This window comes from Oncorhynchus mykiss, chromosome 6 (genome assembly GCF_013265735.2).
Source record: "Oncorhynchus mykiss isolate Arlee chromosome 6, USDA_OmykA_1.1, whole genome shotgun sequence".
Taxonomy (NCBI): domain Eukaryota; kingdom Metazoa; phylum Chordata; class Actinopteri; order Salmoniformes; family Salmonidae; genus Oncorhynchus; species Oncorhynchus mykiss.
The window spans coordinates 66,319,287-66,332,610 of NC_048570.1; the positions used below are offsets into that span (position 1 = coordinate 66,319,287).

Genomic DNA, 13,324 nt, shown 5'->3' on the forward strand with positions numbered 1-13,324 from the left:
GGGTAAGTTGCTAGAGGCAGGTTGATTTGTTGCTAAAAGTTGCTAACTGACATTGTGATGTCATTGCTTGATAACGTAAATCTGTGTCATTATGTAGAATACACAATAACGTTACTCAAATTGACTGGCCATCTCTGCAAAAAATATGATTTGACATTTGTTCAGGTACAGACTCCCACTCTTTTCTGTACTTCTGGCTGTACAATTTTGATTGAGACATGTTGATTGATGTTGTAAGTTCTGTTCAAGATCAAACATTCGGGACCAACTATATTCATTGGGTTTGGCTCGCCGAACACGTACTACTGCGGCGGCAGTCAGCCAACAATGATTTGCAATTTACTGAAATTGCTGCTGGCCTGCTGCTGCCCGTGCACGAGCTAAGTGCCCGCTGCTGACATCACTCACAATGCACTTTTGCAGCCAGGCACGTGTGTTGTGACTGAGTGTGACAGAGAAAATCATTTTTGTGTCATTTAGAGGGAAAATTTGTGCATTTTAGCATTTGAGTCACTTCAAAAGTTGCTAAAAGTTCCAAATACATTTTTAAAAGTAGCTAAATTTGTTGCTAGGTGCTGTTTGAAATAAAAGTTTCCAGGGTAGTCTGAAAAGTTGCTAAATCTAGCAATAAAATTGCTAAGTTGGCATCACTGGTAACAGTGACTCTGGTGTCGGATTACATTACATAGGCATCGCCACTGGAGGCTGGAAAGCCTATTTTGTTCGCCAAAAGGCTGTAGAGATGTACTGACAGTTTCTTAATATTGTGGCTCCTCTATAATATATACAGTGCCCACAGTGCCAATCCAATGGCGTGCTCATGACTCTGGGCCCATTCTGCAGTCCGTTATCAGTGTGTTTTTGTGATGTAATGTTTATGGGTGCTGGGAGATGGCTGGGAGGGGCTCAGCATAGTATACAGGTGCTTTAATTAGTTTGGGGCAGGGTCATTTGTTTATGCAAAGGGTGTATTATTATTCTGCTGGGGGATAATGTTGTTCCCTTTGCCCTGCAAGGTGTGGTACAAGACAACATCTGCATTCACACCATTGTTGAAATAACAACAGCAAATGGTGAGAAAATCCTGCAGTGGATGGAATGAATGGACCGCTTTGTCCTCTGGTTATATTGGTCTTGTTGTATGTGACCACATGATGGTATTTGCAACAGTTTTGTCTGTATAGATTTCATAATAAAAACTTAAGGACTTCTGTTGAACTACAGTAAACAACCGCTTTGGCTTCCATTAACAAGTAGTTGTACTCCCAGAACAACATTTCAGAAAGCAATTTTAATATGTGGCTATCACAATATCAGACCATTTCCAACTAAAATATACAGTAACTACAACTTCTGCTTGGAAAGTTGAGATACAACCAGGGGTTTGCGCTCCAAGCTTCATGAATTGTTTAAAAAGCTATAGTATTAACACCTGCTGGGGAGGTCTTTCTGTGTTGGTTAATGGTTAATGGTTAATGGTGCCTTCAGGAAGTATTCAGACCCCTTGACTTTTTCTACATTTTGTTACGTTACAGCCTTATACTAAAATAGATTTTTAAACTATTTTCCACCGCAATCTACACACAATACCCCATAATTTCAAAGTGAAAAAAGGTTTTTAAATAATATTGCAAATGTATAATAAAAAAATTTAAAAAACAGAAATACCATATTTACAAAAGTATTCAGACCCTTTGCTATGAGACTCAAAATTGAGCTCAGGTGCATCCTGTTTCCATTGATCATCTTTGAGATGCTTTTACAACTTGATTGGAGTATCTGTGCTAAATTGAATTGATTGGACATGATTTGGAAAGAACACATTGGTCTCCATAATTCTTAAATGGAAGACATCTGGAACCACCAAGACTCCTCCTAGAGCTGGCCACCCAGCCAAACTAAGCATTCGGGGGAGAAAGGCCTTGGCCAGAGTGACCAAGAACCCAATGGTCACTCTGCCAGAGCTCTATAGAGCTCTATAGTTCCTCTGTGGAGATGGAAGAACCTTCCAGAAGGACAACCACCTCTGCAGCACTCCACCATTCAAGCCTTTATGGTAGAGTGGCAAGACTATTCAGGATCGAGGAAAAGATGAACGGAGCAAAGTACAGAGATCCTTGATGAAAACCTGCTCCAGAGCACTCAGGACCTCAGACTGGGACAAAGGTTCACCTTCCAACAGGACAACAACCCTAAGCATACAGCCAAGACAACGCAGGAGTGGCTTCAGGACACGCCTCTGAATATCCTTGAGTGGCCCAGCTAGAGCCTGGACTTGAACGAGATCTAACATCTCTGAAGAGACCTGAAAATAGCTGCGTAGCGATGCTCCCCATCCAACCTGACAGAGCTTGAGAGGATCTGCAGAGAAGAATGAGAGAAACTCCCCAAATACAGGTGTGCCAAGCTTGTAGCGTCATACCCAAGAAAACTTGATGCTGTAATCGCTGCCAAAGGTGCTTCAACAAAGTACAGAGTAAAGGGTCTGAATACTTATGTAAATGTGATATTTCCATTTTAATTTTTAATAAATTAGCAAAAAAGTCTAAAAACCTGTTTTTGCTTTGTCATTATGGGGTATTGTGTGTAGATTGATGACGGGGGAAACTATTTAATACATTTTAGAATCAAGCAGTAACGTAACAAAATGTGGAAAAAGTCAAGGGGTCTGAATACTTTCCAAAGGCACAGTATGTAATATAAATTAACCCTTAAGATAGGGGAGGACATGTATGACAGTCAGGCACTCTGAGGATTTTATAAGGTATTAATGGCCAATTAAGCATTTATTATTAAGCATTTATTCAGTAATTTTTGTTATTTTTTATCTAATACATGTGCTTATTCATTCACAACTAGGATATTGCTGGGCCCAGCACAGGCAGTGGGGTCCCCTGGTCTTCTGTTACCAGTGCTGTGGGAAAGGAGGCTTAGCAGAGACAGCTCAGAGGTGAGTACAGTGGAGGTAGGAAGAAAATAGAGACACACAAATGTATGATCTTAATTTGAGCCAGTTTGCTACAGCAGGGAAAGTATCCTGCAGCAACGGGAAATGTGAATTATTATGTGGATGGGGGCTGGTGTGGCTAAAATGCCAGGGCTGAATTTTGTCCTAGTCTGCCCCTGAAGCCTCGGCACAACCACTAATTACAAACTTAGTAAATTTTGACAAAATTACAAGAACAGCAGATTCGTGCTGAGTTCGGGAAACTCCCTTAAGGGGGCAAATTCAGATATTTTGGCAACACACTAACTCTTGAGTTTTAACAACATTTGGGAACTTTCATGTAGACATATTAAAACGTAATAAATCAGCGTGGATTTGATCTTTACCCACCCACCCCCTCAATTAGACCAACTGTGACGTCTAGAGAGAGACCATAAACCTTCAGCATCTTTACATCTCTACATTCACTCCCGATATAAAACCTTGTGATCTTTCTAGAAATCTGCTTTTGGGGAGAGCAAGTCAAACCTGATGATGTATTGTTATTCCAGATAGCATAGGTATGCTGATAAAAACAAGAGAAGAAAAATGACAGAAGAGGACCGCTACAGATAAACTTTTGATTTGTTAATGTCTTGTATACACTGCACAAAAACATTTGCTCTGAAGAAATCACATTTGTCTATGTTCTGTAGTATTGGAAAAAGGTTCCATATCAAACCAAAAAGGGTTCTATCGCTTGCTTCATACATGGAACACCTAAAAGCTCTATACAGCACTCCAAAGAACACATTTTTCTAAGAGTATACTCCCATGGCTAACAGCAAGTGTATAAATCTTAGTGAACAATATTATTTTTACTGTTCCTTAACTTCAGTTAAGCACAAGAAATACTATCAAGATTGAACATTCCTAAGGAAATTCCAACAAGACAGGAGAAAAAAATGTGTGTTTTCTGTTTGAGCGTGCAATGTTTTTCAAATCCAGGGAGAACAGAGTATTTAAATCACACATGGACAACCAATGCCTGAGACAGATTCAGACACGTAGACATGTCGTCTATTGAGATGTTGACACATACTCTATCAGTAAGGTAGTGAATCACAGAGTAATAAAGCAGGACTTTAAGTCTTACAGCACGGTGAGGAAGAGCGTGCCATGTTTTCAACCGGTACAGGATGCACAGGAAATTATTGCTCATTCAAGAGGGGGCGGAAAATTACATGACTGTTAGATTGCCGCTGCCTTCTCAAAATGTCCTTACTGAGTCACAGCTGCTCTCTCATTGCCAGGTACTCACAGTGGCCTATTTTCTAGTGTGACTTTGAGATAAACATAAATCAGACAGATACCACCACATACTGTAGGTACACTTTCAAGAGTACCCAAAAGAAAATGGACAATTCCATTCAGATTTCAGTCATCCAAAATGTGTGCTTATAACAGATTATATATAGCGTATCTAAATACCTTACAGATGTCTCTGAAACTGATCTGTGATCATCTGACCTTGTATGCTGTAGCTAATGTGCCTCGCCTGGGACAAAGCCTGCTGTACAGTATTTATTATTTAAAGTCACAAGTTCAAACTCAAAATCAAACTCGTTAGTGAGTAAGCTTAGAACGTCCCATAATTCTTCTGAAAGGGGAACATGAATTCATCTGACAGAAACAGGGCCTTTGTGTAACTCTGTATTTCACCACTAAGAGCTGCAGGGGGAGAAAATGCTCACTGGCTTGTGCAGACAGTAATACCTGTTGATATGAATACAATATAATAAAGCCTTAACAGTATACTATGATTAAGAAAACAATCAAATAATAATAATAATATAGTTTTCCTGAGATAAAAGGGTGATGAACGTTCAATGAATGACTGCTTAATCATTGTCTTTCTCTTAATGTAACTCAATGTAAAGAAAATACCATGCCATGGTAGAAGCCTATACCACTGTAAAACTCAGCCAGATACAGTTGAAGTCGGAAGTTTACATACACCTTAGCCAAATACATTTAAACTCAGTTTTTCACAATTCCTGACATTTAATCCTAGTAAAAAAATCCCTGTCTTAGGTCAGTTAGGATCACCACTTTATTTTAAGAACTTAAAATGTCAGAATAATAGTAGAGAGAATGATTTATTTCAGATATTATTTATTTCATCACATTCCCAGTGGGTCAGAAGTTTACATACACTCAATTAGTATTTGGTAACATTGCCTTGAAATTGTTTTACTTGGGTCAAACCTTTCGGGTAGCCTTCCACAAGCTTCCCACAATAAATTGGGTGAATTTTGGCCCATTCCTCCTGACAGAGCTGGTGTAACTGAGTCAGGTTTGTAGGCCTCCTTGCTCGCAAACGCTTTTTCAGTTCTGCCCACAAATGTTCTATGGGACTGAGGGCAGGGATTTGTGAAGACCACTCCAATATTTTGTTGTCCTGAAGCCATTTTGCCACAACTTGGGAAGTATGCTTGGGGTCATTGTCCATTTGGAAGACCCATTTGCGACCCAGCTTTAACTGTCTTGTCTTGAGATGCTTCAATATATCCACAGAATTTTCCTCCCTCATGATGCCATCTATTTTGTAAAGTGCACCATTCCCTGCTGCAGTCAAAGCACCGCCACAACATGATGCTGCCACCCCCGTGCTTCACGGTTGGGATGGTGTTCTTCGGCTTGCAAGCCTCCCCCTTTTCCTCCAAACATAATGATGGTCATTATGGCCAAACAGTTCTATTTTTGTTTCATCAGACCAGAGGACATTTCTCCAAAAAGTACCATTTGACCCCATGTGCAGCAAACCATAGTCTGGCTTATTTATGGCGGTTTTAGAGCAGTGGCTTCTTCCTTACTGAGCGGCCTTTCAAGATATGTCGATATAGGACTCGTTTTACTGTGGATAGCTTCTAAAGCCATTACATAATTTTCTGGAATTTTCCAAGTTGTTTAAAAGCACAGACAACTGTTGTAAAAAATGACTTGTGTAATGCACAAAGTAGATGTCCTAACCGACTTGCCAAAACTATAATTTGTTCAAAATAAATTTGTGGAGTGGTTGAAAAACGAGTTTTAATGACTCCAACCTAAGTGTATGTAAACTTCCGACTTCAACTGTACATCAAGCGTAAAGGCATAGCCTGCCAGAGAACCTGAGGGGGGCCGAAACCGAACATATTTAAAAGAGATCTTAATACACACCTTTTTAGCTTAGCTTCTCCTTAGGGTGCTTTTTTAGTCTTTCAGTTTGTATTGTTATTCTTTTGTTTTTTATCCTATTATGTTTGTTGTGTAGTAAATATTTAGGTATTTATTTTCATAATTTTTTATTTATGTTTTTTCCTGTGAAGCACATTGTGTCACTATATAAATAAATAAATAAATAAATAAAAGCTTGATTTCAATTGACAAATGAATCCAAAATTGTGACCAATTCTAATTTGGCATAAACATAGTCTCACCTGAGACAAGTGATGATTGAAGACTAAACGATTATCTCTGAGTATTCAGGCTGGAACATTTCTCACAACCTCTCTCATATATGGGAGAAAAGTTCCAGCCTGGATACTCAAATGATCCTTTGGTCTTCAATAGTCACTTATCTCTGGTGACAAATCACACTACTCAAACTAATAGTACAGTGTTAGTAATTTACTGCCTCGCTCTTAATGTAACTCAATGTAACTTTAAAGAAAATACCATGCCATGGTAGTAGCCTATAACATTGTAAAACTCAGCCAGACACATCAAGCATAAAGGCTTTTAAACCTGGATTATGGATTATGGAGACACATTCATCATTATTATAATGGTTGAACACACAGAGCTATTTTATCAGAGTATGGAGACAAACCAGATGCTTTATTGTCCAGTTCAGACACACAGGCTCTTACTGTATGTACAGGAATCTGTATCTAATCCTATCAGAATGTATTTATTTGAATACTAAGGCAAAAAAAACATGTACAAATCCCACAGTAGAGAAACAAAATCAATTCCTCAGATAAGATTCGATTTTACAAACTTGAATGAACTATGTCACAGTGTTCAGACTTAACTGTCATGTTGCTCAATTGCCTAGACATCTGCCCAGCGGTCACTGATTTGTGAAACATGCGTAATTGGAAGTGTGACTTACTTTAGTTTACAGATTAGAAAAAATAAATCAACTGGTCCAGTCTTGGCAGTTGATTGAAGAGGGATATTCAAAACCTCAATGACCGGTCAGAGAAAATGTTTCTAATAGAATTTGCGCTGGCTATATGTGTCGGTACGTCTCTTCCAGTCACTCACTCTGAACTACTACTGGGCTAAATTACTGTCTCACTATAGTACCTCCCGTCTATTGCACGAGGGCGGTGCTGGAGATTACAAGACCCAATGGTAACTTCTGATACACTGTGCTCGAAATTTAAATGATGAAAGGCGTCATTACAACTTTACACGCAAATACTGTAGATGTAGCCACAGTGCAAAAAAAATACAGCATAGATTGTAGTATACTCTGATTATTTTTTATGGAGAATAAAGATGGATTTCAGTTTAATTGGTCTTTTGCTAATTAAGCAACAAATAAATTAACCAAATGTAATATCAGCATATAGCCTAAATCATGATGCATATCATTGTAATACATTTTGAGGCGCAAGATGCACTCAGCAAATGATTGAGGCACGTGCACAGGCTCTAGCAAAAATATCATATCCAGCGGTTCAGTGTAGTGTCCAGTATGTTTCAAGAACAAACAAACAAAACAAAGAACATGCATCAAATTATGCAAAATGTATGTATCCTCTAATAGGCTACATTTGGGAATCAATAACGAAGTGAGTAAAATTGGACTGCTTTCAAAGTATTGACTGTTTCTTCCATTACATAAAATGACATGTTCAGATGATGGCGATGACATGGTCAGATCATCACCGTGACACCTCTCTGCCCCAATGTCATCACAAGGCCCTCATACCAAGGAGTGACCTCTCTAAACAGCCTGGTCTCAGACTCGACTTAACATAGTAAGGCTAAATCCAGGACACTCAAATTAGCATAATATGTTTATGTTTGGTATGGTTACATAAGATGGTTACTTAGTCAGGTGGTTGCTCGTGGTAGTGGGTGGGCGTTTAACGCAAACGTCTAGCAGTAACCATAAACCTATAAACTAGGCTACTCCGCAGTGGTTTAGACGAGGCTACTGAAAATAATGTCCATGCAAATGAGGCCATCTAGTGGTAAATGGGAGAAAACATGCGACATTGACATATTATGCATCCACGTTTACATACAGTCACAGCAGACTCTATTCCTGTGTATCTAATTATCACAACTGTAATGCATTGTAACTAGGCATAATGATTGGGAAACATATTAACAAGTGAATTATAAACTTCTAATTGAAGAGTCAAAATAAAGAGTCGTTGTCAACACTGACGGTGGTCTCATTAGATGTTTTAACGTCAACAAAGGCTCTGGGGAAGTCTGCTCATTGCGGTGTGCCACCGACCCTCCTCCATTCGCCGCATCCTCCCACAGCCTGCTGCCGCTGGCCCAGAATAGGCTCGCCTCTGGCGCCACTATGAAAGGTAAGAGCATCGAAAATGTACCACTTTGGCTTGCACCTATCGACTAGGCTATAGCCTACAGTCGTAGTATAACTTGGGGCAAAATAAACTACATATTTCTCAAAATATAAATAAATACATGCATAAGGCAAATATAAATACATGCATAAGGCAATACAGTCCCCCCCCCCCTCCCTCCCCTCCCTCTCCTGACAGAGTGCAGCAGCAGCACCGCACACACCCAATGCGCAGAGGCAACGTCCAAAGAACCTAATTCATTCTGGTGCCTTTTCGTGCAGCAGCAAGGATGTTGTATTTCTCTCTTCTAACCCTGGGCCTAACGTCTATCCATGGCATCCTCCTTCCTGAATCTGCCAGGCCCGTGGATTTGGACATCAACCAGATCCTTGGGGATAATATGGCACAAGGACACACGACATTAAACGACATGTTTGAGGAGGTAGAGCAACTGATGGAGGACACGCATAATAAACTGGATGACTCGGTGCACCAGGTCGGTTAATGGTTAGGTCTATTCAGATGTATATTTTCAGAGCTTTGATAAATAAATGAGCCTATTATGTCCCATAGCACCCCTTTCATTTGTATGATTTTTAATGTTATGTAAAATGCAACAGATAATAGTGCCGTACACTCTTATCATATAATTTTAGTTGATCTGAAACTTTTTTGTTAAAGCAACAACAAGTTTAACTTGAGACATAAATCTTTATTAGACTAATAAAAACAGTTGCCCATGTGGGTTGAGATGAGTCTAAGTAAATCTTAACATGCACAATGTGTAAAAAAAAAAATATTTTAAAAACCTGTGGTGACCTCAATGTAACGTTGATCTTTTGCATCAAACCTCTTAAGATGGACAATCAGAGTGCCAAGTCCAGCTTGCATCCCAATAACCTTCCCTCAAATTATCACAACGATAGCACTTCTGAGAGTGTGGTTGAAAACCAATCCATTCACACCATAGAGACAGTACACAAGGTACAGTAGTAGTCAAACGCAAATGCATTATTATACTGTATTCCATTCAAACCTAGGATGCTGAAATGCTATTATGAATTGTAATACTGTATGGTAGTTTTATTTTGGCATCCCACATGTGTTATGAAGACTGAAAGCAAAATTGCAGAAATCCTACAGAAGTGATCCTAACTGGAAATGTGTCTCTCTTTCTTTAGGAGACAGACAACAGAACAGAAGAGACCCACATCACCAGAACGGTTATCCAGTCCAGTGGCAAGGAAAATAATATTAATCATGTGAGTCAACAACAATCTTTGGAATTTCTCTCCATCATTTACAACAAATTGTTTTTTAAACGTCCACAATAACTGGAACACTTCAACTCTAACTGGTGTTTTGTGGTTAATAAAAGACAGTGGGCATAAGATGAAAACAATTCCATCCTTAATGCAAGTCACAATTCATGAAAAATGCATCAAGTCATGGGCTGTGTTTCCTCTTTCTGCGCTGCTCTGCATGCGGCCACAGCGGCTGTCATGTTTGGGCGTCTCATTTCACTTGACTCAGGCTCTGTATGCCTCTCCAGTCTCAACTGCGCTGTCTCATTCTCTATAAGCCAGGCTAAAGCTATGTCTTATCCAGGCAGAGTGACATGTGCAGGATGGTGGCTGGTTGATAAGCTCTCTTCAGAGCTGCATCCTGTCTGTACGTTAATTATATATGGCAGCCACGACTCAGCCCTTTATTGCAGTTACAGGTTTTAATATTTAGTTAAAATAATTGACAGTCTCAGAGCGTGCTATTCCTGCCAGTCTTTTCCTTATGATATGTGGTAGAGAGACAAGTGAGAGGGAATTGGATGTTTACTTTAACATTTTGGGACAATTAGCCCATTGTCCCAGTTTCAACAGCAGGCCCATTTTATTCAGGTCACTTTTGGCACAGAAAAATATTGGAGGACATCGTGCAACAACGTATCACATCCTCAAAAATGTACTTTAAAGTTATTTTAAAGTAACTTTTGTAAAGAAGTTTGCAATAGTACATGGCTACAACCTATGAACTTCTCTTCAAGACCACCATGTTTGATTTAGCCAATTTTCCCAGTACAATCTGTTTTCTAGTGAAAAACTCTGGATTGTGGGCGGCTTTGGTACCATATAGCGACCCTCTGCAGGTGAATCTGTGAAGGAGGGTGTTTTGAATGTCCCCTCTTCCCTTACCTCACAGGAGTGTATCATTGATGAGGATTGTGAGAAGGGGAAATATTGCCGGTATGAGACCCACCGATCCAAGTGTCTAACCTGCAAAGCCCTCGACGTGGTAGGTCCATTTCATGGTTATTAACAGTGCCACACACATTTTACAAACCCTGACACTGAACCCATCTAGAATTTATTTATGCAGACCCATATTTCCCAGGGGGCTTTGACTACTTTCTAGTTCCTATTACGTACAACTTCAGACCATCTCCAGGTTTTGTAACAGTGCCTTAGTGCACACATGCACACACACAGCAATCACAGAGCAGCAGATTGCTTAAACAATATGATGCAGCTGCTTCTGCATTGTTACTGCATTGCAGTGTTGCCACAAGTGTAACTGGAGTGTTTCATGGGGGAGAGCTTCTCTCCTCTTGGCTGCATATTAAAGCATGTGTCTGATTGAATAAGAGCTCCACCTCTCTCCCCCTCTATCCGAGGACAAAGAGAGGAGCAGGATGAGAGGTAATGAGAGAGCCTACTCTACAGACACAAGCAATGTAATTGAATTTAAGACCAATGTTTTTGGCAGGGCAGAGTGGAAATCCATCCACATAATACTATAGATACTAGCTTGCATTCAAAGTCAAAGGTATGCTGAGAATAGTTATTCCTAGTTGATAAGGCCTGTGTTAATGTCCTGCACAGAAAAACACAGTTATATGTCAAGCAGCACACTATTAATTAGATCCCAATATTGGTTCAGCTTGCACAAGTAGCAGGAATTTGCTGCACCTAGAGAGCTTATGAGAGTTACATGAGACCGGTCATGCAATTCCATGACCATGGGGTTTATATGATGCCATGCATGTCATCTAACAGTTTGTCACTGTGTGTGTGTGTGTTCCAGCCCTGCAAAAAGAATGAGGAGTGCTGTACAGGACAGCTGTGTGTGTGGGGCCAGTGCAGCCAGAACGCCACTAAGGGGGAAGCTGGCAGCATCTGCCAATACCAGAACGACTGCAGCCCAGACCTCTGTTGTGCTTTCCATAAAGGTGCAGGCCACAAGGTCACACACACAACATAATTCCTCTGCTAAATTATACACCATGAGTCATTCTACATGAAATTAACATAATCTGTGGTGAGTGAAATGGGCTCCTTCCATTTGGCTATGACTCAGCCAGATAAAAAACTACAGGGATTTCTTTGACATCCAAAAAAGGGAGGCTTCAAATTGCAATACCACAAAGTCTCTGTTCTCAATGTAATTAGCCAAATATGATGGTCACGAAGTCAAGTGAAGCAGGGTGCATTGAAGTTTCAGATAGTTAAGTGATCATTTGAAAGCCCATAACTCTTTCCCCTCCAAACACGGTCCATATACTGTACGCCTGTATTTAAGTTTCTGTAGTAATGTCACTTACCTGTCACTACCCATCTCTCTCCCCTTACCTTGTGGTCAGCCCTGCAGTTCCCTGTGTGCACGGCCAAGCCAATAGAGCGTGAGCGCTGTCATGGCTCCCCCAACCACCTTATGGAGCTGCTGTCCTGGGACATAGAGGGCCAGGGATCAAGGGAACACTGCCCCTGTGCTGGGGACCTCCAGTGCCAACATCTCGGGTAAGAGTCTATGTGCTGCAAACCTGCAACATTTATATTCAATTGAAATTAAGGCATAAGTCATTACATTTTTTTTGCAAAAACACGTGGTAGACAAAAGTCATAGCCATCACTCAAAATGCTGTTGACCCAGTATGATGCTACAAATGGATATTTCTTCATCTCTTTGACAGCCGAGGCTCCCTGTGTCTGAAAAGACAGAACTCGAGTGAAGAGGACCTGACAGACACACTTTATTCAGAAATTGACTATATTGTCTAGGAGTAACCATGCAGCTCAACCTTTTCAGGCCTGTAGACAATCAGATAGAGGGGTCTCCAGTGATTTCAGCCTAGAAAATGAAGTTGCTCACCGTCTCACAAGGCTTACATGTAAGATTCTTCCATCTATAAGCTTGTCATTGTTTATTCAAGCCATTGCAGTTCTCTCTATCTGCTCGAAGTTAACCAAAGCTCTAGATATTACGTAGTGCATAACACCATTATGTATTAGATGAAATGTACATTTTTGGGAAATCCCCAATTCCTAGACGTTTACGCTGTTCAAAGGTAGTGTGTATGATGACTACACTCCAATACCGCAATAAGAGTTCGTGTTTTAACAAATATGTACCCTCTCCTGCTCTCTGATGTCTCACTTATGTGCCTACCCTCAGGATGGATAGTTTGCTGGAGATGCACTGTTGAGGCCCTTTGCTCAAAGGAATTAAGTCAAGTTAGGGACGAAGAAAGAATAAACACAATGCACTGTATACATGTGAAGTAGCTTGCTTAGTCCTGGTTTTTGTTTTAAAATGTGTTTTAAACAAGAACAGATGAAATTTCTGAATATATGGAGCACTTTGACAGGTCAGCTCATCATGCTCACAACTTGGTAATGGAAACTATAACCCAGACACATGCAGCTTGCACAACTTTCGCTCATAAGAAAATAAAATGCTTTGAAAATGTAGCGGTCTATTCTTGAGATGTAAATATTCTTATATGTATACCATGTTCAATACATAT

At 40.1% G+C, this 13,324-nt stretch overlaps 2 protein-coding genes across 18 annotated transcripts in view; one reads left to right on the top strand and one right to left on the bottom strand.

Annotated features, from left to right (window-relative positions):
* The window catches only part of LOC110526379 (F-actin-monooxygenase MICAL2), a 49,397-nt gene extending 42,125 nt beyond the window's left edge, over nt 1-7,272 (bottom strand). For all 16 annotated transcript variants that reach the window (XR_002473937.2, XR_005052199.1, XR_005052198.1 and 13 more), the window contains exon 1: nt 7,086-7,272. The gene's annotated coding sequence lies outside the window, so the exon portion shown is untranslated. The remainder of the gene's footprint in view (nt 1-7,085) is intronic.
* A 1,172-nt stretch (nt 7,273-8,444) lies between these two features.
* dkk3a (dickkopf WNT signaling pathway inhibitor 3a) lies at nt 8,445-13,268 on the top strand. 2 transcript variants are annotated; one of them, XM_021607322.2, is made up of 8 exons: nt 8,451-8,529; nt 8,725-9,022; nt 9,385-9,510; nt 9,708-9,788; nt 10,723-10,815; nt 11,605-11,749; nt 12,161-12,317; nt 12,491-13,268. In XM_021607322.2, the coding sequence occupies exons 2-8, from the start codon at nt 8,816-8,818 to the stop codon at nt 12,576-12,578; spliced, it is 897 nt and encodes a 298-aa protein (XP_021462997.1). In that variant the 5' UTR covers nt 8,451-8,529; nt 8,725-8,815; the 3' UTR covers nt 12,579-13,268. The 2 variants fall into 2 exon arrangements, with proteins under 2 accessions (XP_021462998.1, XP_021462997.1); XM_021607323.2 differs by lacking the exon at nt 9,385-9,510 and having other exon boundaries at nt 8,445-8,529.
* The last annotated feature ends 56 nt before the right edge of the window (nt 13,269-13,324 follow it).